This window comes from Sinocyclocheilus grahami, unplaced genomic scaffold, assembly GCF_001515645.1.
Source record: "Sinocyclocheilus grahami isolate Dianchi unplaced genomic scaffold, SAMN03320097.WGS_v1.1 scaffold367.1, whole genome shotgun sequence".
In the NCBI taxonomy this organism is placed as follows: Eukaryota; Metazoa; Chordata; class Actinopteri; order Cypriniformes; family Cyprinidae; genus Sinocyclocheilus; species Sinocyclocheilus grahami.
Window position 1 is genome coordinate 313,047 of NW_015505546.1, and position 27,312 is coordinate 340,358.

Below are 27,312 nucleotides of genomic sequence, written 5' to 3' on the forward strand. Positions count from 1 at the left end.
GGGTTACTTATGTAACCATGGTTCCCTGAGGGGAATGAGACACTGCGTCCTCTAGTTTTTGTGCCATGCTGCGGACACAAGCTTCAGACGAAGAAGTGATGATGTGCGCTACCGGCGCCTATTTTGTACTAGTTGCAACGGTAGTGACGTCATGGCTGTCGCCGGCCAAACAAGTTGGTGTTTTTTCAATGTAGGCTTCAGACACGGGTCACGACGAGGCGTTCCCCCATAGCGACCCCTAGAGGACGCAGTGTCTCGTTCACCTCAGGGAACCATGGTTACATAAGTAACCCGAGACGTTTTTCTTGTTCACAGGCTTTCAGCATTCTTAAGAAAACCTAAAGAACTTCAACTACTGCCAAAGAACAGCAACAAGAAATGGTAATTTTAGACCTTAGTCACTATAACATAATTTCTTGTTGTACGGCATCAGTTGGGTACCTGGTGACAGCATATCCATTAAACTGGAGGAATTTGAGCAGGTCTTGGGCTTTCTCTCTGTCTCTTGCCTTCTCTTTGGCCGTCAACGTATCATATGGTACCAACAAAAGATGGGTGCCACCACCTATGAACACAAAAAACACAAAAAACTAGGAGACAGCCCACGGGTTTATATTCTGAACATTATTTTGTGCAGTCAACATGATACACTGAATAAAATAATCAATTATACCCTTGGCTTGCAGCTCCATCTTTTTCTTCCGGCCCCAAGTGTTATGGTAATTTTCAGCAAGCTGTTCTGCCATGGACTGAACAGAGGGACACATGAGAAGTGAATCAATCACAAGGGTTTTTTGAATACCAAAGTTATAGTTTTATACTGAAAGAATATAAATAATATACCAGTAGCTCTCTGGACGAGGCCATGCCTGTCAGGTCCACTGGCTGGGGAGAGTATCCTTGGCTGGGATCATAGGTGGCCTGCACGAGATGCATATATATGTTTGGATATTGGGCTCATACATGATATTTTCATCTTCTTTGTACCATCTCTCTGTTACCTGAGCAGTCTGAGAGATCTTCCTGGTGGCCTTCACTTCAATTTTCTCAGTTTCTCCTTCTCTGGCTTTCTCCAGAGTCCACTCCCACACCAGTATGGCCTTGATGGACTCTTTAATGGGCCAGCGATAGATCTCTTTATCCTAGAGAGAATTCAAAAGACAGATTGATTCTAGAAAACCAATTGTAACAACCAACAGACAAAGAAGATTCCAAGAAGATCCATTCAGACCTTCTCTGAGAAAGTCTTGTACGGCCGCAGCATGGGGTGAGTTTTGCTGTTCTCATCTAGAACCTCTCCATATGTCCAGTTGTTTTGGATCTGAAAGATGGAAACAAAAGGTTACAAAGCCTATTCCCACAATGCAATTGGCTTTCACAAATGAGCACGGATGCTGATACAAACCTTTTCAAAGACCCATTTATCATGCGTGTGCTCAGCATATTTGTTAATGAAGGCATCGAATCTCTCAGGAATGATGGTGCTGCAAAGAACCAAAAAGGAAACATAATCGTTCAGTTGCTGCTGTTCATTCAAATACAAATCTTTTTTTGACTCCCTCAAAATGATTATTTCTGTTAATATCAATGAGGTTAAATGTGATCAGATAAGGATGATTTTTTTTTTACCCTGATTCAATGTGACTATACAACTATATAACATATAAGCATTTTAATATTATAACATATAAATAATATTTAAAAAGTACTTAAATAATAATAATAATAATAATAATTACTGTTGTTGATTCCCAATTTTCACTAACTATTTAACTACAACTTTTGCCTCAATAAAAACTCCTAAGTTGCAGCTCATTAATAGTTAGTTAGGTAGTTTTTAAGTTTAGGTATGGGGTAGGATTATTAAAATGGTCATGCAGAATAAGGCATAATAGTTGCTTTATACATACTAATAAACAGCCACTATGCTAGTAATGCGCATGCTAATAAGCAAGTAGTTAATAGTGAGAATTGGTCCCTAAACTAAAATGTTACCATAAATCTGTATAAATAAATCTATATAAATACATTCAAATACACAATGCACATTTATAAATGCAAAGTGAATACAGTAATTGTACTAGCTGATCATTTTCTCACTTTGTTGTCTCCACTGGTTTGGGGTCAAAATTTCCTTCAGCGTCGACAGATGCTTTCTTCTCAGTCATAGATGAATAGCTAGCATCCACATAGTCTGGAGGGATGGCACCCGCAATGGCGCAGATGCAGGGCATGGCGATCTTAAACAGCTCTGCATCAAATTTCTACAGAGATGAGATGGCGTGTAAGTGCACATTTCAGTTTGAATTTGTCTGTTGAGACTAAATGTTTGTCAAACCTTGTGTGCGAGGGACTCAAAGATGCCCCAGAAGAGTTTGCGAGAGAGATGCAATTCTTCTTCTGATGTGACTCCAAAGTTTGCCCATCCATTTGGTAGGCAGTAATACTTCCAGCAGCGCTCATAGTGATTGGTCAACAACTAAATTAAATTAAAGCACAAAACATGAGCACAAGAAACACACAAATTCAATGTAACTAAAAATTCAATGTAACTAATCATACCTTGAGGGGCATCTTGGCATACTCGTTTAAGATTGGCACGTCAAACACCAGCCTTCTCAACAGATGCTGCAACATAGATGGCTGCAAATCCCTAAAATACACAAATATTACTTGATTAGCAATAACATTTTATGTTTTCATTTCTACATTTTAGGACAGACGTTACAGAGTGGACTAACTTGACAAGAGACATAAGGCAGTCCTCGATGACATCCCTCTGGGCCTTGGTAAGGGCATGTCCCCGGGACAGTCTGTAGATGGTGTGCAGCATTGAGTCGATCATGATGGCACGGTGGTCTGTGCCAGCGAACAGTGGGGCACACTTTGTGAGCAGAGGAAGCACAGCTGAGCACAGGTAACGGTTTAGAGCCAGAGCCATCTCTGTGGTGCTAAATGCCGCCTGATGGAACATCACAATTAAGATCAGTGTTTATATTATGTTATATATTATGAAAGGTAAAGAAGAGATGATGAAATATGACTGACAATACTAAAAGCTCACCGTATCTAGAGAGGCTGCAGCTCTCATATCGGGCAGGAAGCCCACCTCTAGCACATGCAACAGGAAGTCCTGGTTATCTATGCCGTACACTCTGTCCAAGAAAAGCACCATGGAGGCTTTGTGGTCTGGCACGAAACTCGCTGACATTTTTGGCTCAACAATCTGACCATCTATGAAAAGTAGCACAGGAAAAATGAGAAGAGTATACAGAAGTTGGATGGAAGCCTGTTTCCACCACAGAGTAAAACAGACAGAAAAAATAAAGATTAATATAAGAAACGGTCACATGGTGACCATTTTGTGTACCTTTGCCAAAGGTGGGGATCTGAACAGGAAGGCTGATGACTCCCACCAGGTCTTCAATGGGTACGAGAGACCTCAAGATGGCTCTGATTCTCAAAGCTTCACCTTTACCTGCTTGGATCAACTGTGGGTAAAATAGAAATAAACTTATTTTAAATTGTAATATTATTTCACAATATTACTATTTTTACTGTATTTAAATCAAATAAATGCAGCCTTGGGGAGCATGTGAGACCTCTTTCACAAAAAAAATAAAATAAAAATGTTTGTCATGGACTTCACAGGTAAATTATTCAAGTAGTTATACTTACATGCATCTCAGGAGCGCAGCGACCCAGCAAGTCAATAAGAGCAGAGTAAAATGACATGATAGCATTTCCAAGATGCATTCTATTCTCTTCATGCTGCTCCTCCCCTCCAAACCTGTCAATCAATCACAAGGGGCAAAAAATGGAATATAGATAACATGATATAATGACAAATTGTTTAAATAGAAAGCAAAATATTAAATACACAGCAAGCATTCACTTCCGAACGTCTTACATGAAACGTCTGTCCTTTTTAGGAGTTGGCCCATCTCTGGCAGGGTCCTCAGAGATCTTAATGGCTTCTTTGATGGCAGCTAATAGACCTGCACCTCCCTCTCCTCTCAGAGCAGGGCCGAAGCACTCAGGCCGACGAATCAACAGACGAACAACCACATTGGCGTTCTCCTCTACACTCTCACCTGCAGGGGAGACACAAACACAAAAAATTTCATTCTAAATGCCTTCAAACAGAGGAGTCAGAAACAGAATTACACTAAATATGCTCACCATTTACAAAAACAGCAAAACGCAGGAAGTCCAGATATCTCTCTCCTCCACCTGGATTCCATCCTATGTCAGGGTAGCCTTTAGACAGAAGCATGGGGCACATCCGAAGGCCACATCCAGCCAGATACGTCACCACCTGAGTAGCATAGTGAACCAATTTTTTTGTTTGTTTGTTTGTTTGTTTTTTGCAGTAATACATCATAAATGTACTGTACAATAAAATCATTAGATACAAAATACAATTTGTTCAGAGCATTACCATATCAAGGTCTTGCTCTTGCAGAGCCAGTGCCAGCTCATTGTTGTCAATGCAAGACGCGGCAGCAACATCCAGAGGAGTAGATCCACGCATCCCTAAAAAGCAACACAAAAAAATTTGAAATTCTTTAAACGAAAAAAACTAAACCAAGTAATATTATGATCCTAAATTGTATTCTTTTAATATTATTTAGATTTTCTTTAAGGAACTATGCGTTAATTATTTACAAATTTCTGTAACAACAGAAATTCTTTAACAATAAGGTCTCATTTGTTAACATTAGTTAAAGGATTAGCCAACATAAACTAACAATGTGTAATACATTTTACAGCATTTATTCATCTTTTTCAGTGTTAGTTAATAAAAATGCAATTGTTCATTGGCTACTCATGTTAAAGGGGTCATATGATGCGATTTCAATTTTTCCTTTCTCTTTGGAGTGTTACAAGCTCTTGGTGCATAAATAAGATCTGTAAAGTTGCAAAAACTAAAGTCTCAAATCCAAAGAGATATTCTTTATAAAAGTTCAGAATGTGTTTTTTAAACTTTGAACCGCATAAACACATTTCATTACACCAAATACACAAAATAATGTTCTTTTTAGCAGCATCATATGACCCCTTTAATTGAATTATCCAATGTCAACAGATACAACTTTTATTTAAAAAAATAATTAGTAAATGTTGAAATTATGTATTTAATTATTTAATGTTAACTAATGTTAATAAATGGATCCTCATTGTAAAGTGTTACTAAGAACAATAACAATAATGATAACCATGTTAGCGTCCACATCTACAGATGAGTTCTATTTATTATAAGCATGCACTGCAGTTATGTCGTCTACCCATTTAAATGTGCAAGCTTTTTGAACTCTGGTGGATTCCAATTGGTTGTCAATGTTTTTATCATTCATCAGCTAGAAAAAAAATCATTCTGAAAGTGATTCCAATGATATCTTTCCTCTGTGTTGTCATCGTTATAGCTGTGCTGTGGACTTCCCTATGCTCACAGAATTAGAGTTATTGTTATAGTTATCGTTGGTGTGAACAGACCCAACAATGATAAAAAATATGCTATCTGTATCAGTTAAGTTTTAAAAAGTGACCAACCCAGTCCAATGCCACTGTTCTGCAGCAGGTATGAGAGATGGTCAAACATGGAACGCTGGTTCTGACGGCTGATCCTGCAGAAGTAGCACAGGAAGCGACAGCAACTGGTCACCATTTGTGGGAATCGAATTTCCTATGGAAAAACAAAAAAGTTTGTTTCCCTTTACATCAGTTTCATTGACAGAGTCGGATCCTTGTCCAAGAATATCAGTTTTAAATGTTCAGTATATATATATATATATATACAAACCCAATTCCAAAAAAGTTGGGACACTGTACAAATTGTGAGTAAAAAAGGAATGGAATAATTTACAAATCTCATTTTCTCAGTTTAAACATTTGATATGTCATCTATGTTGTATTCTGAATAAAATATTGAAATTTGAAACTTCCACATCATTGCATTCTGTTTTTATTCACAATTTGTACAGTGTCCCAACTTTTTTGGAATCGGGTTTGTGTATATATATATATATATATATATTGTCACGAATCCGGTCTGAGGACTTCTGTCCGATTGCCACCCTTCCATCATATTGACTCTCACACTATATAGACTGATTCACATTACCTTGGACTACATTTCCCATCTACCATTTCACTGATCACACACTCACCTGAAACCAATCACACACACTATATAACACCCACTCAGAGTCTGTTCAGATGGCCGAGTATTGTTTAGCATTTATCACTCTCCCGTAGTGTTAATTTTGTCATCTATTTTCATTTTAGTCTTAGTCTTAGTCCCGGGCTAAAATGTCCTTGTTAGTTTTTCTCATATTTAGTCAACCTTATCCTATTTATTTTTAATCAAGTTTTAGTCGACTAAGGCCAGGTTTCACAGACAGGGCTTAGACTAAACCAGGATTAGGCCATAGTTCAATTAGGATATTTAAGTAATTTTTATAGATGTGCCTTAGAAAATAACATTACTGGTGTGTGTCTTGAGACAAAACAAAGGCACTGATATATTTTAAGATCAGTCAGTGCAAGTTTATTTCAGTTAAAACAGCTCAGACTTACATTTTATGCAATCTCTCTGTCTACATTATGAAAACAGCTAAAACAAACAAAAAATATTACAACAGTGCAATTCCTAGCAATTCCACTAATTCCATAATTGAAATAGTCTATTTCTCTATTAAAACAACAGCGATTGAGTAAGTGTATTTATTCAGCTATCACAATTGCAAACAATATAGTGAGATCTCATGACAGAACACTGATCGGCTGAATGACGCTTTCATTTAGATAGCTAAACTCCAGCTTGTTTGTTTTTCAGATCATCTGCGGCGGCGCTTCCGCAATGAAGAGTGAGCGATTGCTTAAAATTGCTTAAAATAAGCAAAACAGAAAATTTATGAATTTAACAGCGAAGCTCTGATTCGGGGATTAGAACTCTTGATATCTGGCAACCGCACTCATGAGAGCTCGCATAGTAGAGGCGTGTAGAGCAGTCTGCAATAACATTTTGTCTCCTTTTTTAACGAAAATAAAAAGAGTTTTTTTGTAAAGTTTTTATCTTTTTGAATACATTTTAGTCTCGTCTTATTTCGTCAACGAAATTGCATGTTGATATAGTCTTAGTTATCGTTTATTGACCTTGTCATCTAGTCTTCTGCTGCATTCAAGTCCTCCTGGGACGTTCGTACTTGCGAGTTGACAAGTCGTAATTACGACGTCAAGGGCGTTCAAGTCAGTTTAGTCGGCACAAGATGGCGCTGTACCTTCTTTTAATAAATTACAAGAAAATACAACATGGTCTGTTAACTCTGCTTATAGAAAATTAAGAGCAAAGAATTCGCATCAGGTGTGTTTTGCGTTTTTAATATATTTTTTTAGACTAGGATCCCAGTATAACTGATTTTCAGCATCAACAAATGCAAAAATACAGAGATTAAAAAATCTTTAGCTAAATGCAACATGCAACATGGCAAATCAAAAGATTTTTCACCTATAGGTGCAAAAATTATAGCATTTTTTACTTGGATTTCATTAACTAGCTGCGTAACAAGAACATGACCAATTTAAGTTTATAGGACAACTAAACTAGCAATTTAAACAAAAATTTACCGTCAAGTACAGGCGTTGCATTCATCGATTCCGCCATGTTTCTCATTGACACACGCCCCCAACTCGGGGCTTAAAGAAAATTTAGAGTTTCCCACTCGTAATAACGACTTTGTGGTGGCATTCATGTGCGTTCAACTCGTAAATGCAATCTATCCGACATGACTTGAACGCACCAGTCGTCTTGTCAGTCATGGAAAAAAAGCTAATCAATGAACATTTTTCGTCATAGTCTACGTTAATGAAATTAACACTACTCTCCCGGAGCCATTCCAAGTTTACTGAGTCTAGTTTAGCCTTGTTCATAGTTTGTTTATCCGTGTCTTGATCCTTGCCTGTTATCTCGTTTTGTCTGATCTCTGCCTGCCCTGGTTAAACTGATCAAAATAATTTTTGCTCAAAATTGTAATCGTAATGATTGTTGTCATTTGAGAAATTTACTTTTGCATTTCAGGTATTGCACTTTCTCCAGTAAGCACAAACCAATAGAATGTGGACACATACATGGTGTATTTTACCTCATCTAGTGTACTGATTTTTTATAGGCTTTTTATTATATAAATCAACACCAAAGACTTATGCAATCTCTCTGTCTACATTATGAAAACAGCTAAAACAAACAAAAAATATTACAACAGTGCAATTCCTAGCAATTCCACTAATTCCATAATTGAAATAGTCTATTTCTCTATTAAAACAACAGCGATTGAGTAAGTGTATTTATTCAGCTATCACAATTGCAAACAATATAGTGAGATCTCATGACAGAACACTGATCGGCTGAATGACGCTTTCATTTAGATAGCTAAACTCCAGCTTGTTTGTTTTTCAGATCATCTGCGGCGGCGCTTCCGCAATGAAGAGTGAGCGATTGCTTAAAATTGCTTAAAATAAGCAAAACACACTGGGCAGAAAATTTATGAATTTAACAGCGAAGCTCTGATTCGGGGATTAGAACTCTTGATATCTGGCAACCGTAGAGTAATAGTAGAGGCGTGTAGAGCAGTCTGCAATAACATTTTGTCTCCTTTTTTAACGAAAATAAAAAGAGTTTTTTTGTAAAGTTTTTATCTTTTTGAATACATTTTAGTCTCGTCTTATTTCGTCAACGAAATTGCATGTTGATATAGTCTTAGTTATCGTTTATTGACCTTGTCATCTAGTCTTCTGCTGCATTCAAGTCCTCCTGGGACGTTCATACTTGCGAGTTGACAAGTCGTAATTACGACGTCAAGGGCGTTCAAGTCAGTTTAGTCGGCACAAGATGGCGCTGTACCTTCTTTTAATAAATTACAAGAAAATACAACATGGTCTGTTAACTCTGCTTATAGAAAATTAAGAGCAAAGAATTCGCATCAGGTGTGTTTTGCGTTTTTAATATATTTTTTTAGACTAGGATCCCAGTATAACTGATTTTCAGCATCAACAAATGCAAAAATACAGAGATTAAAAAATCTTTAGCTAAATGCAACATGCAACATGGCAAATCAAAAGATTTTTCACCTATAGGTGCAAAAATTATAGCATTTTTTACTTGGATTTCATTAACTAGCTGCGTAACAAGAACATGACCAATTTAAGTTTATAGGACAACTAAACTAGCAATTTAAACAAAAATTTACCGTCAAGTACAGGCGTTGCATTCATCGATTCCGCCATGTTTCTCATTGACACACGCCCCCAACTCGGGGCTTAAAGAAAATTTAGAGTTTCCCACTCGTAATAACGACTTTGTGGTGGCATTCATGTGCGTTCAACTCGTAAATGCAATCTATCCGACATGACTTGAACGCACCAGTCGTCTTGTCAGTCATGGAAAAAAAGCTAATCAATGAACATTTTTCGTCATAGTCTACGTTAATGAAATTAACACTACTCTCCCGGAGCCATTCCAAGTTTACTGAGTCTAGTTTAGCCTTGTTCATAGTTTGTTTATCCGTGTCTTGATCCTTGCCTGTTATCTCGTTTTGTCTGATCTCTGCCTGCCCTGAAGTTTATAGCCTGTCTTGGACGAAATTGCATGTTGATATAGTCTTAGTTATCGTTTATTGACCTTGTCATCTAGTCTTCTGCTGCATTCAAGTCCTCCTGGGACGTTCATACTTGCGAGTTGACAAGTCGTAATTACGACGTCAAGGGCGTTCAAGTCAGTTTAGTCGGCACAAGATGGCGCTGTACCTTCTTTTAATAAATTACAAGAAAATACAACATGGTCTGTTAACTCTGCTTATAGAAAATTAAGAGCAAAGAATTCGCATCAGGTGTGTTTTGCGTTTTTAATATATTTTTTTAGACTAGGATCCCAGTATAACTGATTTTCAGCATCAACAAATGCAAAAATACAGAGATTAAAAAATCTTTAGCTAAATGCAACATGCAACATGGCAAATCAAAAGATTTTTCACCTATAGGTGCAAAAATTATAGCATTTTTTACTTGGATTTACCCTTTGCCTTGCTGTTTCAGATTGTGTTTGCACCTCGCCTGGACTATTGCTGGTGTTATTGGATTACCCCTCTTGTCAAGCCCTCTGGATTTTGTTTGCCGATCGATGACCCACGCTTGCCCTAGGATTACTCTTTTGTCTTGCCTGAACTATACCTGTTGTTGTTGTCGACCCGGAGTGTCTATTTACACTAAGTGCAAATAGCCCGCCTTGTTGGCAGAAGCTATTTACACTAACTCCACCCACCAACGTGTGATTGGGATAGTCAACATTACAAAAGACGGTCATCAGTTGTCAGATTCAGTGGAGTAGATGGTAAAGCGTGTATCTTAGCCTATTCATTTTGACACGATCGACCCGAGTTCGAATCTGCCTTTTGGCAAACTTTTTTTCTCCCTTTTCAAATTTCAAATCACATCAGAAAATTTATTTTTAATAAAAATGAAGGAAATATTCAAAAAGTTGAAAATAAAGTATCGGGTAGGGTTAGGCTAGGTGTAGGGAGGGCTTTATTGTCCCAAAAATGGGATCCATTTAATAATTTGAATTATAAAATTGTAATTTACACTCAATACGTTATTATTGCATATTGTTTTATACTGTACTACAATACTGAGGTGCAGATAATTGCCACTCCGCGTGTACAGCACCCCAACCTAAAACATCTTCCTGTGCCCCCGTATATACAGTAAAGTACCCTTATACATACAGTAAACAGGAAAGTACCTTGGAGTCTCCTCCACCTCCTAGTACATTGACCATAACCTCCATGACCGTCTCATGCATGCCCAGTGCTCGCATCAGGTTAGGGTGCTGGTAGAACAACTTGTTGTTCATGGTGTTCCTATGAGACAGAAGACAATACGCATTTTTAGTATTTGAAATACTACACATGACACAAAAGATATGTCCAGATAAGCATAAATGACTCTAGATAAGTTCAGGGCATGAACACAAACAAGATTCACCACAATTTGGGGTCAGAAACTTTTTTTTTTTTGTTATATATTGTCAATATTGTTACAAAACCTTTTTTATTTCAAATAAAAGCTACCCTTTAAAACTTTCTATTTATTAAAGCATCCTGAAATATTACATAATTTTTTTCCACACAAAAATATTAAGCAGTTTTTTTTGTTGCTGTTTTTTTGTTGTTTTTTAAATTGATAATAATAAGAAATGTTACTTGAGCACCAAATCATTATATTAGAATGATTTCTGAAAAATCATGTGACACTCAAGACTGGAATAATGGCTGCTGAAAATTAAGATTTGCCATCAGGAATAAATTGCATTTTAATTAGTCTTTCGGATGAGACATTAAACCGAGGTCCTGACTCTCTGTGGTCATTAAAAATCCCAGGATGTCCTTCGAAAAAGAGTAGGGGTGTAACCCCGGCATCCTGGCCAAATTCACCCATTGGCCTCTGATCATCATGGCCTCCTAACCATCCCCATATCTGCTGATTGGCTTCATCACTCTGTTTTCTCTCCACCAATAAGCTGGTGTGTGGTGGGCGTTCTGGCGCAATATATATCATCCAGGTGGATGCTGCACACTGGTGGTGGTTAAGGAGATTCCCCCTTTCTATGTAAAGCGCTTTGAGTGCCCAGAAAAGCGCTATATAAATGTAAGGAATTATTATTATTATTATTAGATATCCAGTCATTTTAAGTACCCACCCAATGCTCTGAATCATAAGCCTCTCCTCTTCCGGGCCCATCTGGACGATGAGAAGGGAGCGGATCTGTCCCAGGCACTCCAGCATGTCCATTGTGTCCTGTACAGACACAGCGTTGATGGCATAGGCCTTTGGCAGGGCACGGATCAGCTCTCCCAGAGCGTCATACTGCCGGTGAAGAAGACTGAACATGAGCCGCACCAGCTCAGGGTTCTGAATAAAGGACTCCTGTGCCCAGTGGATCATTGTGTGGGATATCAGCTCCTGTAAAGTACCTGGGGCATAGAATGTTCTGGAAATGTTAGACTAACACTAAAAATAAAAATAGTACAATTTTGAACTAAAAGCAAAAATATTGATCTATAATTGCATCCATGAGATGAGTTAATCTGAACAACCTTCTCAAGACATTTGACTACATTTACTCACTAGGTTTGAGCTCTTCCTCTGGTTCTGGCTCCTCTTCCTCCTTTTTCTTCCTAAAGGTCTTGATCTTCTCCACTAAACTGAGTAGTCTCCCTCTCAGAGACGCATCTACCTCTTCCTCCTCTGCTTCTTCTTCTACGTAAACACCTGAGGTACAAAAACAAATATGGATAAGAACCACACAGTCCAATAATATATTTTTTTTGTCATAATTTTTCAGTTTAAATCTTCAGAAGAACCAGAAACTGAATTAGCTGTAGAGAATTTGATCCAAGGTGAATTTGCAGCAGCAGCTTCTTGGTGTTTAATTGTTGTAATGTGGCCGTACAGTAATTTTTGTGAGATATTTTGAAAACTGACCACAGTGATTCAGGAGTTCATTGTGGAAATTCTGGAGGGTTTCCCGCACTTCCTCTGGCACGGGGCAATCCTCTTCTTCTGGGCTGTGCTTGAAGTTAGTCAACAGGAAAACCTACATATATGCACATAATCAGTGATTATTCTCCCTGAAAGCAACAAAAATTATATGTGGTTTTAAAGTAAAGAGTTGTGCATTATACTTGTTCCTGAGGAGGAGAGCGAAACTCTCTGGTCCTGCGAGCGGTCTCTGCAGCACTCATAGTAAATGCTCTCATTAGGTCATTATATCGTTCACGCTGGTTTGCCTGGATGTGCCTTACAAATTTATCAGAGAATGCCAAAATAGCCTCAACTCTGTGTCTGAGCTCACAGTCACAGAAATACTGTAGAAGGGTGCACATCTGAAAGATGAGACAGACAAACAGACGGAGACAGTATTAATAAAATATACAAACAAGAGAAAATATACATAATATACAGTATATGCAATAATTGACGGACGGACGGACGGACAGATAGATAGATAGATAGACAGACAGGCAGGCAGGCAGACAATAAAATAGATATACATATACAGTATACAAACAAACAAATCAATAGACAGACAGACAGAGAGACAGAGACAGATAGACAGACAGACAGATAGATCTAGCGATTAAACTTGCCTGCAGTTTTACAGCCTCTGGAAGCTTCATTTGAAGTAGTCCCTCCTCTGGTGCCTCCTCTTCCTCCTCTTTAGCCTCCTCTCCTACTTCTTCTGCCTCCTTTTCCTCCTCCGCTTTTTCTCCATCCACCTTTTCTCCTTCCTCCTCCTCTACTGCCTTCTCAACCTCTTCTCCTTCCTGTCCCTCCTCCTTCTTCAGCGCTTTCAGCTCCTCATCATCCTCCTCCTCCCCAACTCCCTCATCCACGGCTTCCTCCTCTCTTTCAGCCGCTTCTTCCTTCTCCTTCACCTCCTCTCCTAGTTCCTCTGTCTCTCCTGCCTCCTCTTTTTTCCCAAACACATTGGGATCGATCATCTTTAGAATGTGCTTGATGTCTTCATTGTTGAAGATGCCCATAATGAGGAGGGTGCTGATGAGTTTGAGAATGGGAACGAAGTGGAACTCAACGCTGCCCCCAACAGGATCGCGCATGGCCTGGCTGCCATCAAACACGGCTTCGGTAAGCATGCTTAGAGCCTTGGTCTTCAGCTCCTGTAAGGGCAGAAAAAGTTCAGATATTAGCAACGAGATCATCTGTCTACCAACAATCAGGTTTGGACCCCACTGTATCCTCATCGTACCTGCAGAGGTATAATGGGGCTTAGGGTGTACAGATCTGGGTCAGTACCCACAAAGTTGATAGGGGAGAAGTGTAGCTTGGGTCTGAGGCAGGTCGTGAGACCCACTCCTGGCAGATCATGGGCCGCCTCTGCATCCGGGAAAAACGTGATGCTGAGCGTCTCTTCTGTCATTGGAATAATAAACTCACGATTAGTTCCCAAGCGGTTGCGTTTGGCTGACTCCAGGTGGATACTGATGAGAAGGTCGTAGTAGCCGCTGCGAAGAGGGCCTGGCAGGTAGGTATTCTCGATAGCGTAGAAGAGCTGTGATTCGTCCACGTGGCTGCTGCAGAGGGCATGAGCCACACGGTTGTTGCCCAACGCACACACGGCGCAATAAAGCATCAGAGTGTGATAGTGGAACTTCAGCAAGTCATGCCGCTCAGACAGTTCCAGGATGTCAATACACCTGCATACGAGAAAGAGGAACACGTCCACTATTTAACAATATACAACAACTAGATTAAAAAAATTTGTCAAGACAAACTTTGATGTCAGCTTGAGAAAGCCTGGCCAGAAAGAATTTTTGAAGTGTTCTTGGTCGCTGCCTGGCAGCTGCTAGGGTCTTCTGGATGGTTTCTACATGGTTGCTAGGGTGTTGTGGGTTGGTTGTTAGGGTGGTCATAGTCACTGCTTGGTGGTTAATAGGATGTTGCTATGCAGCTGCTGGGGTGGTTGCTAAGGTTTTTGCTGGGTGGTTGCTAGTGTGTTGCTATTTGTTTGTTAGGATGTTCTAGGTGGTTGGTAAGCAGTTGCTAGGGTGTTCATGGTCATTGTTAGGTGGTTGCTAAGGTGTTGCTATGCAGTTTCTTGGGTGTTTGCTACTTGGTTGCTTGGATGTCCTGGGTGGTTGCTAGGCAGATAGATAGATAGATAGATAGATAGATAGATAGATGAATGATAGATTTTTTTTTCAAGTCCCTGCTGAAAAAAAACAGCTAAAACCAGCTTGGCCAGGCTGGGAGACCAGCTTAAACCAGCTAAGAACAGCCAAGAACAGCCTGGTTTTAGCTTTTTTTTTCTGCGAGGTATTGTTTTCGATTTAGATTTTTTTTTCTTGTCTCGTTCTCCTGTACCTGTTCTCTTCAGGTATATGCAGAGCCATCATGCTGAGAGGCTCTGTACATTCCACCATCCAGCCATGCCTCTTGCTCACCCGCCCCACTTTTGGATTCAGGAAGTGGTTGGGCATCCGGCTCCAGATTACAGGGGTCAGCATCTCAACATCCAGCCTCGGAGGACACTGGGGCACTGGGTTCTTGCGCTCACTACGGAACATGGCTGCCGAAAGAGGCATGATATTCTATGGGATGGAGAAAAAAGGCTACAATAAGGCTACAAATGTTCAGTAAAAGTATTTCTAAAAGAAAGCTGATGACTTTTAGTGCCAGAAGCAGAGGATAGCGAAGACCTTGAGTTTTCCGAGTTCCAGCTGCAGCATGTTCTGGCTGGTCGGCAATACAAACACAGCTGGGAACAGCTTAATGTTGGGCTCCACCTGAGAGAGCATATGTATACATATGAGTTCAAAAGAAGAAAATGCACTCCTAACAGAAGTTAGGGAATTTTTGAGTGCCACTACAGCTCCTCCTTTGAAGAGATGACCTTCACTTACCTGGTAGAAAGTGTTGATCTCTTTCCCATTGGCTGTGAAATTCATGAGACCTGTTGCCAGGTCAACCAAGCAACCAATCACCAGATCCTCCTGGCTGAACCTCTGCTGGGTGTTGCTCCCAAACTCTCCTCCCCACACCATATAGCAGTTACTCCTCCTCATACTGATAAGCAAACAGAATACTGTTAAGTTTCACATTCCTGAGTGATGAATTAACACATTTTGTAACTTTGTAGCTTAATCAAAATTCTACAATACCAATAAAAAGTTTGTGGTCTTCTTGTGGTTCTTTCTTTCTTTTTAATTAATATTTTTATTCAGAAAGGATACATTCATTTCTATTTAATAATTATATTTCAAATAAATGCTGTTCTTTTCAAATAAATGCTTTTTATTGAGCACTAAATCAGCATATTAGAGTGATTTCTGAAAGATCATGTGACACTGACACATAAATAGTGAAGTTTGTGCCTAAAATAAGAACTATTTGCCAAAGTCACAGGAAATTCAAAATATATCCTCTGAAAACTCTTGCTATTTAATTTGGTTCTCAAATACATTTATCTTGTTTCAAGGCTGTTTAAATTTTTTTTGAAAATCAAGAATAAATACTCATTAATAAAAATATTTATTAATGTAATTTTCTTTCAATTATTGTTCTAGTTCCAAATTTTTTGTACATCCAAAATACTACACTGAAAATATGATAAATGTAGGCATTAGATTGCTCCCAACCTATTCTGATGGTTGGTGACTGAACTAGGCTACCGGTGCACCAAAATCGATATTCACCTACATCACCTCACTATACCGAACATTTATTTTTAACTAAATGCCTCTCCACACTGCAGCTTCTTGTATTTGTCTTCATTGGGCTACATTTCAATAATTTGACATGGCAGAATTTTGTCATCTCACCTGTCGTGTATGTTGCCCTTGTCGTCTCCAACAGTCAAAGTGACAGTACGGACCTTAGACAGGTCAAAGCTGAGGTCATACATGTGGAAGTCTGGGGTGACCCAACCCACCCATACCCCACTAGGTTCTTGACCGGCGAAGATGACCTTAGACAGGTCAAAGCTAAGGTCATACATGTGGAAGTCTGGGGTGACCCAACCCACCCATACCCCACTAGGTTCTTGACCGGCGAAGATACGGACCGAGTAATAATACTAAGCAGTTGAGACAGGCAGAGAGAGAAGCATAAGTAAAAAAAAGAGCAAACAGTGTGTTACATACTACAAATCTTGCAATGAAGACTGACTGTGGTCGTATTGAGGATGATTTCTGGGTCGTCACGATCGTCAGGCACCACATCCTCAAACAAACGGGGCATAATAGGTGGAGGTGGAGGAGGAGCGATCATGGCTGCCGTTTTAGCTTTAAACAGGAAGCTGAGGGAAGAATTTTGAGGGGTCAAGCATGAACTACATTTTCTGAAAAAGAAGTGTGCTTAATTGTATTGAATGTGCACTTGTGGTGTACTTTGAATCTGTAAAGAATATTAAAAAAACTTTACTTGAAAATAATATAATATTACTGAAATAAAAGGCCACTTAAGTGTACTTTCATGATTGTTTCTTAACACACTTAAGAACAAAAATCCATTTTGTAATAATGTCAAATTAAAAAGTACACTTAAAGTACACTTATTTGCCGACTAACATACTAAAGCACAAATAAAGTATTTGATTATAATTTTAACTAGTGTTTTTCGACATTTTACATTTTTAAAGTTAATATATTTTAAATGTACTAAATTGCAACTTCATCATTACAAATGTGTAATTACAAATATATTTAAATATATGATATACAAGTTTCAATAAAATTACATTAAAGTTTATCTTATTTTCGGTAGTACATTTTAACCATTTTTCCAAGACAATAGAAGTAATTATGAAATTACATATAAATATGAACTTAAGTCCTACTTAAGCGGGGTCAAAAAGCACTCTAAAGTTGCACTTAATATAAATTTAAACTATAATGCATTTTCATTTAATTGGAGTTAACATGCAATTAATGTCTGAAAACATTACATTCAGTTCTCACTCAAGTATTTTCTTTTAAAGTATATTGTCCTTAATAATTCCTCTTTTGTAAAGTATGTAAAAGTTCTCAGATCTCACCCTTTCTTCTTTCCTTTCTCGGATGCAGTGTCTTTGTCATTTTCCTTAATGCCCGGGATATCTTTGGGCACAGATGGCTCCTTTTCCTTCTCCTCCTGCTCTTTGCGACTGGCTGACTTCTTCAGCACCTCGTAGTCAGAGTGGGGGTCCACCTCCAGTACCTCTTCTTCAGGGATGGTGAGGGTTCGTGTGAGGGGAGTGGTGCCTGCAGGCACCTTGAAGGTCAGGTGGAACTCTACAGGCATGCTTAGTCTGAAGAACAGCATGTCTGTGTTGGCATTTTGGGATCCGAAAGTCCTGTGGGTTATTTTAATACAGGGGGCGCTGTCTACGGTTCCATCAACACGAGAGACCTACAGGTCACATGAGAACAATAAGAAGATTCAGAAACTTTATCTATACCATTAATCTAAACTAAATGACACAAATATTGCTTAAATACCTCAATGTGGTTGTGGTCGGTGGGCACTGGAACATATTGGGGGAGGCTCTTACTGAACCACATTGTGATGTCTCTCTTCATGTTGATGGCGAATGGCTCAAAGCCTTCTTGGAGGCCACAGATGGCGAAGTAACGTAGGCTGCTAACTTTCTGACCCAGGTTAATACGGCCAACCTGAGAAAGACCCAAAGTGCAGACTGGAATAAAACCTGGAGGGAGAAGAACAAAGAGAAGAAGCTGATTTATTGTAGAGGTATAGGATTGCAATATTTTGAATGGCAATATTGTTTTAATATACAGACGCAAGGTAGCCTACTGATCTTTTATTATGTACATTGCAAATATGAATTGAACTTTTGACACTAGAATAATAATTGCTTTTTCAGTCAGATTTTTCAAAGATGGAGGCATCTGAGAAATAACTGAAAAAAGTGCCTTCTGCATTTAAATCCAACGTATACATTTATTTTTTTAGATTTTTTAACAAGTAAGAGATGAAGGAGATGGATATGACATAAGATTTGCGAGGTGCGTGGTATGAATATAAAACACTTCAGAAATACTACAAACAGGAGGACTTATCTCACGCTCCACCATCCAGAGATAGCATTAGCCTTAGCAAAGGATGGCAAAGCTGACATTAAGCTACTTTTGGCACGTTTACCGTTGAAAAAAGGTATGAATTAATCATATTTTTAAAATGAAAACTAGTGATTTTAGTTTTCATTTATAAATAATTGTCTCTGTTTTGATAATATCAAAATTTTTGGGGTCGGTAAGATTTTTTTATGTTTAAAAAATGTCTCTTATGCTCACCAATGCTGCATTTATTTGGTCAAAAATACAGTAAAACTGTCACTTTGTGAAATATTATTACAATTTAAAATAGCTATTTATTTTAAAATGTAATTTATTTCTGTGACGGCAAAGTTGAATTTTCAGCAATCATTGCTACAGTTTTCAGTGTCACATGATCCTTCAGAAATCAAGAAACATTTCTTACAATATTTTTTTGTGGAAGCTGTGATACATTTTTTTTTTTTAAGATTTTTTGATAAACTTCAAAAGAATAAAATAGAGTAAACATAAGTATTTTGAAGCATTATAAATTATTTTAACATCAATTTTGTGTACCCCTGCTAAATAAAAGTATTAATTTCTTTAGAAAAATAAAAAATAAATAAAAATATTTAATGTGCATTGAATGTTTAATTTATATATTATCCATTAATTATATACAAATGAAAAAGAGCCAGCATCTTAAAGGGGTCATGTGATGCAATTTCAAATTTTCCTTTCTCTTTGGAGTGTTACAAGCTGTCCGTGAATAGATAAGATCCCTAAAGTTGCAAAGACTAAAGTCTCAAACCCAAAGAGATATTCTTTATAAAAGTTAAGACTTGTCCACACCCTCCTAAAACGCCTTGTTTAAACATGCCCCCCCATGTCTACTTCACTGTGTGGGAAGATTTGCATAACACCACCCAAATGTTCACGCAAAGAAAGAAGGCGTAACTTTGATTCTCGCTGTAGTATTGTTGTTGCCGCCACTGCCATGTCGTGAAGGCACTGTGTGTTTCGTTGTGAAAGCGAAACTACTTTGTTTGGCCTTCTAAAAGAGGACGTTATCCGCTTCGTCATGCCTAGAGCTGATCCGTGCTGGTCGCTGATGAAATACAAAAATCAACTTTCGCGCTGTGGATCGCCGGATCGGCTTTCACCGTGGACGAAGTGGAGTCCAGCCCGGGGTCGTCACATGTAGTTGCCGCAAGCCCGCCAGACGCTCCTTCGTCGAATCCGCCGGCCTCCGCTCACTCTAGCCCGCCGTGTGTGACGCTGTGTGTTTCGTTTTGAAAGCGAAACTACTTTGTTTGGCCTTCCAAAAGAGGACACAACTAGAAATCAGTGGTTAAGTTGTATTTACAACACTGTTCCAGAACAGTTCAACCCAAATATTCAGATGTGTGCAGCGCATTTTCAGTTTCCTGAACTTGGGAGAGTAGCCTACAATGCGTCTGTGGCACAAAGGCTGTTTCTATAAAGTGGGGCAGTTCCAACTTTGCAAGGACAGTCTGGCGCTTCTGACTCACAGCCTGTAAGTAAGTTTTTTATATTTAAAGAATTTGCCACTGACAATTCAAACGCAAGTTTTGAGCAGTGTAGAGTAGCGCTTGTTGTTTGTTGTTTGTCGTTTCTCCGATCACAAATGCAGACATGGTTTTATGTTTACGCCGCGTGATACGCAATGCATAAAAAGACAGTATAAGTCATTATAATCAGTAATTATGTCCCCACTGGATGCAACAAATGCCTCGTTTATAATGGGTTTTAATGTTTTTGTCTCGTCGCACCAGGACACAGCATCACAGTATGGTAAGGGGCGTAACATTTCCATCACACGCTTGAGGTATTTGGCCAATCACAGCACACTGGATTGCTGGCCAATCAGAGCACACCTTGCTTTTCAGAACGATGAGCTTTGCAAAAATCGACGCGTTTCAGAAAGGCGGGGCATAGAGGAGAAACAATAATGTACTGTATGTGGAAAATAATGTGTTTTTTTAACCTTAAACCACATAAATACATTGCATTACACCAAATACACAACATAATGTTCTTTTTAGCAACGTCATATGACCCCTTTAATATCGCCACATACCTACTACAAAGATTTTCTATGTAATACAAAATAATAATATTAATTACTTCACTCCAGCAGAGTAGCTAATGACAGGGAAGAAGAGGCCGTCTATGTTGAAGTTCTCAAACATTCCCTGGACTGGATGGCCATTGATACAGAAGGAGATACTGGGCACACTCAGATCCAGACAGCAGCTCACAACGTCATCTGCTGCCAGGATGTGCTGGTTGGGTGAAGTCACCTGACGTGACACATGACCTACACAGACCAAAAATATAGTTGAAGGACCATAAACACTCACACATATAGAATGCGCAAGATCACCACATTTACCTGACCACAAGTGAAGGCCATCAAAGCCATAAGAATAGAGGTCATCGCCCACACCGTTGCCACCCCAGCCCTCTCCTCCTCCTGGGTACGGACTGAAGCCCTCAGTCAGAGCCCAGCCAACACGCAGATGGGTAGCCTGAGCTGTCACAAATGGTTCCACATAGTCCACCATCACCTCATAGTACCACTTCTTATACTGTGTAGAACCTTCACAAGTCCCCAAGAAGATATTGGGCCTCATGCTACAAGGAGTAAGTGATATTTATTGCAGTAAACGGTTTGAAATCTTTTTAATTTCTTTGATTTAGCACACTTTTTAACGAACAAAAGCTGCAGTAAACGATAAAAGGTGCGATGCAGCATTTTTAATTGGAGAAAAACCTTTATATCTCAACAGATATTACCTTGATACATAGTTAACGATGTTAGTCTGCAGCAGGAGGTCACGGCCCGGAAGCAAATTTTCTGTGATGAGGTTTTGATTGGACCTCACAGCAACACCGTTACACACACACAGAGAGCGCAATACATCTAAAACCTGTCAAGACATAGGCAAAGGAGAGTGAGATCTTCAATGTGTCGCAAAATGATAAATGTGAGTTGACCTAAATCACGTTTGCAGTCAGACCTTATGATTTCGACCATGCTTGTCCAAGAGAGAAATGATTGACTTGATGTGATTCTCCTGAATGATGTTCAAGACTTCAGGACTTTCAATCAAAACACAATACAGCACCTCTAGGATGCCTGAAGACCAACAGATAAGAAAGAATTATGAGAGCAAGAAGTATGTGGCAAAGTTTAAAGACGGATTGTTAGTCATTTTGTGCCATTTGTTGACCGTGTGCTGGAGGAAGGTGTTATAAATACCTGAAGAAGCTTCCAGACGATCCAGTTTACTAACCAGCCAGTCCAGGTTATCGCAAAACAGAGCACAGTTAGAACGGTTTCCTCTAATCAGTGACGCTGTGAAAACAGAGACACATTCACAAATCGAATCCATCAATATAATCCAAAAAATCAATAAGTAATGAAGAATGAATAGAAAAATATATATTTTTTGATTAAATTATGCCTTTTACATGCTATTCAATAAACGTTATATATTTAATAAATAATTTAAATTAATTATTTCTTTTTTTTCCCCTTAAGTCTCTTATGCTCATCATGGCTGCATTTAGTTAATCAAAAATACAGTAAAAAAGGGTGATATTTTTAAATGAGAAAAAAGTAATAATGTGAAATATTCATTTTAAAAGACATATTTTAAAATGCAATCATAACCATTATTAATAACTGATCACTAATAATAATTGATAGTAATCAGCATATACATTTTTTTCTGAAGGATCATGTCACCACAGAAATGTATTACATTTTTAAAATAGAAAACAGACTTTTAAAATTGAAATATTTCACAGTATTACTGTTTTTTGATCAAATAAAGGCAGCCTTGGTGAGCATAAGAGACTTCTTTCAAAAACATTCAAAAAATCGTATTTATTCAAAACTTTTGACTGGTAGCGTATATTTATATTTATTTATATTCAGTCACCAAGCAGTTCATAGAGCAAGTTGACAATCTCTTTCCAGGACTCAGCAGCTTCCTCTCCGGCAAACTCAGAGAAGTGTGCAGCAGTGTTGTAGACATTCAGCCGGTCGATACATTCCAGCACAATGGTGATCATCCCCTGCAACAGAAAAGAAATATTAATTAAAGGGGATCGGGGTTGATTGTCAGACAGACAGGCACAAACACACACACATACCTCTTCTTGGAAGAGGTTCTGTCGGTTGCGTAGAGAACGCAGTTTGGTCTGTTTCTCCTCATGTTCCAGCTCCTCCTCTGGAGGCCAGAAGTAATGGATTAGATCCTGCAAGGACAGGATCACTGCGTCCAGTGGCAGGGACACCAGACCAGGGGATTTGTTCTTCCCACTCAGAGAGTCCAGACCTCTGATGTAAGAGAGAGAAGAGGATGCATGCACATTTACACACACACACAAACACGCACATGCACACACACACAAGAAAATATAAGGCAACTGTCTACAAATATTTTCTTAAATTATCAGTCTGAATAGGCACATTTTCAGAGCTTTTCAGTAAACTTATTTTACTCTTTTTAAAAAATAATACTTTTATTATATTATTTATAAAATACTTGTCAAATTTATTTATTCATACATACATACCAAAAGTTTGGGGTCAGTAAGATTGTTTAATGTGTTTGAAAGAAGTCTCTTATTTTCGCCACGGCTGCATTTATTTGATTAAAACAATATAAAATATTTTATATAATATTAATAATATAAAATATTATTTAATAATATCATATTTATATAACAATATTTTTTTATATATTTAATAAAAATGTTGTGAAATATTATTGCAATTTAAAATAACTGTTTCAATTTTAATAAACAATAAAATATAATTTATACCTGTGATGCCAAAGCTGAATTTTCACATCAAATGATCCTTCAGAAATCATATTAATATTCTGCTTCAAGAAACATTATCAATGTTGAAAACATTTCAATTTAATTTCATTTCTTTGATCAAAAGGAAGTTCAAAAGAACAGCATAATTTTAATTTAGTTTAATTATTTAATTTTTAATTTAATATATTTGTATTAATGTCTTGCTTAATAAAAGTACACTTTTATTAAAAAAAAAAAAAAAAAAACTGCACCAAAATTTTTAACAGTAATTCCTAACATTTAGCCAAAAAACGTCATATTGCTTATATTTTCACTTTGTTTTTTTATCAAACAATAAAGGTAACCATTAAATATCACCAAATTCTTATTCTGCCAATAAGGTATTACACAATATTCAGTGTGACCGTATAATATACAGTATAAATAAACGTTAGATTGTATGTGATGCACAGTCATACTTGATGAACTGTGTAAAAAGGCCTGTGGTGCTGTAGATCATACGAGCAGCCTGAGACTCTTCCATCTGAGAGCGAGAGCAAGTAAAAGTACACTTTTATTAAAAATTAAAATAAAAAAAACTGCACCAAAATTTTGAACAGTAATTCCTAACATTTAGCCAAAAAACGTCATATTGCTTATATTTTCACTTTGTTTTTTTATCAAACAATAAAGGTAACCATTAAATATCACCAAATTCTTATTCTGCCAATAAGGTATTACACAATATTCAGTGTGACCGTATAATATACAGTATAAATAAACGTTAGATTGTATGTGATGCACAGTCATACTTGATGAACTGTGTAAAAAGGCCTGTGGTGCTGTAGATCATACGAGCAGCCTGAGACTCTTCCATCTGAGAGCGAGAGCAAGTCAGTGCATCATCCATATGGCCCTCTTGATGTAATATGGCCTGAAAGAAAGATAAAGAAAGAGAGAAAGAGTTTGGTTTAAATGTAAGATCATAAGAAACACAACAGTCTGAAAGGCAAGCCATCAGGTATATGAATTGGTAGCATGTGGTTCGTAGTTCAGCGAGCTTCATACCCTTCTCTTCATGGTTCCCAGGCGAGCCGCTTTAGCATCTAAAGCAGCGTATGTGAGCCACAACCCTGTGGAAAGATGCTGCATAAAACACATGGACTCGCCATACTTGATCTCAGGGACACCCATTCCTTCCACATCTCGCTTCTTCTGAGCCCCCTCCACCTTCTCCTGTTCTCCAGGAATGAGAAATGCTGTTAGAATTTGATAACTAGTAAAACTGCCAAAATAAAAAGCTGATATTTTTTTATCAAGTTCAAACCTACCTTTGATACACGGAAGCAGAAGGCAGACATCTTGGTGTTGGCTTTCTCTGGATCCAGAACCATTAGACCTTTCTCCTCGTCCAGACGCAGGTACCGACCTGTTGTGATGTGGCGTACGCGGAAGGCCTGGCCCCACTTCATGTGGCTACCGCTCCAACTGCAGAGAAATAACAGATATGTATTACAAAACGTATATGCAAAATCATAATAATAATAATATTTAATAATTATGTCACAGTTAAAGGGGTCATATGACGTTGCTAAAAAGAACATTATTTTGTGTATTTGGTGTAATGCAATGTGTTTATGCGGTTTAAGGTTAAAAAAACACATTATTTTCCATATAATGTACATTATTGTTTCTCCTCTATGCCCCGCCTTTCTGAAAGGCGTCGATTCTTACAAAGCTCATCGGTCTGAAAAAGTGAGGTGTGCTCTGATTGGCCAGCTATCCAGTGCATTGTGATTGGCCGAATACCTCAAGCGTGTGACGGAAATGTTACGCCCCTTACCATACTGTGATGCCGTCTTCCGGCGTGACGAGACAAAATCAATAAAACCCATTATAAACGAGGCATTTGTTGCGTCCAGTGGGGACATAATTACTGATTATAATGACTTATACTGTCTTTTTATGCGTTGCATATCGCGCCGTGTAAACATAAAACCATGTCTGCATTTGTGATCGGAGAAACAACAAACAACAAGCCTATTCTACACTGCTCAAAACTTGCGTTTGAATCATCAGTGACAAATTATTTAAATATAAAAAACGTACTTACAGGCTGTGAGTCAGAAGCGCCAGACTGTCCTTGACAGCTTATGTATGTGTGTGTGGGTGTATACTGTACATTACTGTTCAAAAGTTCAAATTTAAAAAAAAATTTTAAAGAAGTTATTTCATTCTGCAAGGATGCATTCAATTGATCAAAAGTGACAGTAAAGATATTTATAATGTTACAAAATATTTCTATTTCAAATGAATGCTGTTCTTTTGAACTTTCTATAAATCAAAGAATACATTAAAAAAACAGTTTCCATAAAAATATTATAAGAAATGTTGCCAGCACCAAATTAGCATATTCAAATGATTTCTGAAGGATCAAATGACACTGAAGACTGGAGTACTGGCTGCTGAAAATTCAGCTTTGACATCACAGGAATAAATTACATTATAAAATATATATCCAAACAGAAAATAGTTATTTTAAATTGCAATAATGTTTTACAACATGTATTTCTGATCAAATAAATGCAGCCTTGATGAGCATAAGAGCCTTCATTTAAAAACATTTAAAAAAATTCTGACTTTTGAGTGGTATTTAGTGTTGGGTCCGAGTCGAGTCCAAGTCCTTAACCAACCAAGTGAGTTTGAGTAGGAAATGTTTATTAATGTCTTGACATCTCAATTTTATGTTATGTTTTTTTTATCTTTCATGTTACACATGATGTGGATTCGACTGTACTCTGAAAAATTTCTGAGTCCAAAAAGTCTGAGTAAAAGTCAAACTATGTGTCTCCAAATCCATTCATAATTGTTTTCCGAGTCCAAGTACCCTAACTGCAATATACAGTGGGTACGGAAAGTATTGTGTGGCTTTCCTAATGAAGTCCAATCAGTATAATCAAACACATCTGGACTCAAATGAAGGTGTAGAACCACCCCGTTACACACAATGCAGGCGAATTAGTGAAGAATCACCGACAAGCGATTTTTTCACCTCACCTTTTTCCTTGTTTTAGTCTCCGGGTTCTGTCACAGGCGAGCACTCCTCCCCAAACATGGACGAAATCCTCCAGCGGCTCACCGAGGTCAGCATCCGCCAGCAACAGATCGTTGAGCACCTCGCCACCCATCAAGGGGAGACAGAGCATGAGCTTGCGATAGACCGTCTCCTCCGAGCCCTTCCCCGATCTCACCGACAAACTGTTGGGATGAGGAACCCAACCACCACCGCGCAGCTTGTGGAGGCTGTCGAGCTGGCGGATGTGGCCCAACATCGGGATGCTGGGGAGCGAGCGCCGCCTTTCCTCGGAGGGTGGTCCAGGAGCGGCGCGCGCCGGAGGGCACCCCACGACCAGTAAGCAGGCCGGCGGCTCCCTCTCCGCGGGATGAGCCCATGCCAACGGAAGTCCCCATACGGACCTGGCTGGCAGGCTGCATTGTGCACCGCGACCTGCCGGTGGGAGCTCCAGATGTGGAAGTGAAAGTGAATGGAAAGCCGTTCCGGGCCATCCTGGACTCGGGCAGTGTGGTCACTCTGGTCCAGTCGCATATTCTCGCCCCCCGAACAGAGTGTAAAGCCTTCCTCCCCATAACCTGTGTCCACGGGGATACACGACAAGTACCCGCTCGCAGGGTGAACATTTCGGCCTCTCCGGGCGCCTGGCCGGTGGAAGTCGGGGTCATGAAGGATCTTCCCGTCCCCGTGCTGATCGGGAGAGACTGGCCCGGGTTTGACCACCTACTGGCCCTTGCTTCTAGCCTCAGATAGCGGGAGAGAAGGTGAGTCCCCCTCCCAAAATCCTAA

General features: G+C 38.7%; 1 protein-coding gene across 1 annotated transcript in view; it reads right to left on the bottom strand.

Annotated features, from left to right (window-relative positions):
• Positions 1-26,782, bottom strand: part of LOC107549251 (ryanodine receptor 1-like) — an 80,762-nt gene extending 53,980 nt beyond the window's left edge. The window contains exons 1-43 of the mRNA XM_016230263.1: positions 26,508-26,782; positions 24,782-24,938; positions 24,519-24,686; positions 24,263-24,384; positions 22,797-22,983; positions 22,583-22,718; positions 21,898-21,993; positions 21,656-21,774; positions 21,432-21,565; positions 21,028-21,269; positions 20,765-20,952; positions 18,054-18,290; positions 17,612-17,964; positions 16,744-16,873; positions 16,544-16,651; positions 16,398-16,450; positions 15,480-15,642; positions 15,276-15,362; positions 14,941-15,167; positions 13,826-14,273; positions 13,206-13,736; positions 12,741-12,941; positions 12,541-12,652; positions 12,184-12,327; positions 11,756-12,029; positions 10,799-10,916; positions 5,554-5,686; positions 4,442-4,536; positions 4,183-4,318; positions 3,911-4,094; positions 3,679-3,790; positions 3,371-3,491; positions 3,065-3,234; positions 2,742-2,962; positions 2,563-2,653; positions 2,339-2,479; positions 2,101-2,264; positions 1,406-1,484; positions 1,232-1,321; positions 1,002-1,142; positions 844-921; positions 674-749; positions 442-565 (exon numbers count right to left, since the gene is read on the bottom strand). Coding sequence (XP_016085749.1) covers positions 442-565; positions 674-749; positions 844-921; positions 1,002-1,142; positions 1,232-1,321; positions 1,406-1,484; positions 2,101-2,264; positions 2,339-2,479; positions 2,563-2,653; positions 2,742-2,962; positions 3,065-3,234; positions 3,371-3,491; positions 3,679-3,790; positions 3,911-4,094; positions 4,183-4,318; positions 4,442-4,536; positions 5,554-5,686; positions 10,799-10,916; positions 11,756-12,029; positions 12,184-12,327; positions 12,541-12,652; positions 12,741-12,941; positions 13,206-13,736; positions 13,826-14,273; positions 14,941-15,167; positions 15,276-15,362; positions 15,480-15,642; positions 16,398-16,450; positions 16,544-16,651; positions 16,744-16,873; positions 17,612-17,964; positions 18,054-18,290; positions 20,765-20,952; positions 21,028-21,269; positions 21,432-21,565; positions 21,656-21,774; positions 21,898-21,993; positions 22,583-22,718; positions 22,797-22,983; positions 24,263-24,384; positions 24,519-24,686; positions 24,782-24,938; positions 26,508-26,782 — 7,166 coding nt within the window. The remainder of the gene's footprint in view (positions 1-441; positions 566-673; positions 750-843; positions 922-1,001; positions 1,143-1,231; positions 1,322-1,405; positions 1,485-2,100; positions 2,265-2,338; positions 2,480-2,562; positions 2,654-2,741; positions 2,963-3,064; positions 3,235-3,370; positions 3,492-3,678; positions 3,791-3,910; positions 4,095-4,182; positions 4,319-4,441; positions 4,537-5,553; positions 5,687-10,798; positions 10,917-11,755; positions 12,030-12,183; positions 12,328-12,540; positions 12,653-12,740; positions 12,942-13,205; positions 13,737-13,825; positions 14,274-14,940; positions 15,168-15,275; positions 15,363-15,479; positions 15,643-16,397; positions 16,451-16,543; positions 16,652-16,743; positions 16,874-17,611; positions 17,965-18,053; positions 18,291-20,764; positions 20,953-21,027; positions 21,270-21,431; positions 21,566-21,655; positions 21,775-21,897; positions 21,994-22,582; positions 22,719-22,796; positions 22,984-24,262; positions 24,385-24,518; positions 24,687-24,781; positions 24,939-26,507) is intronic.
• Positions 26,783-27,312: the final 530 nt, after the last annotated feature.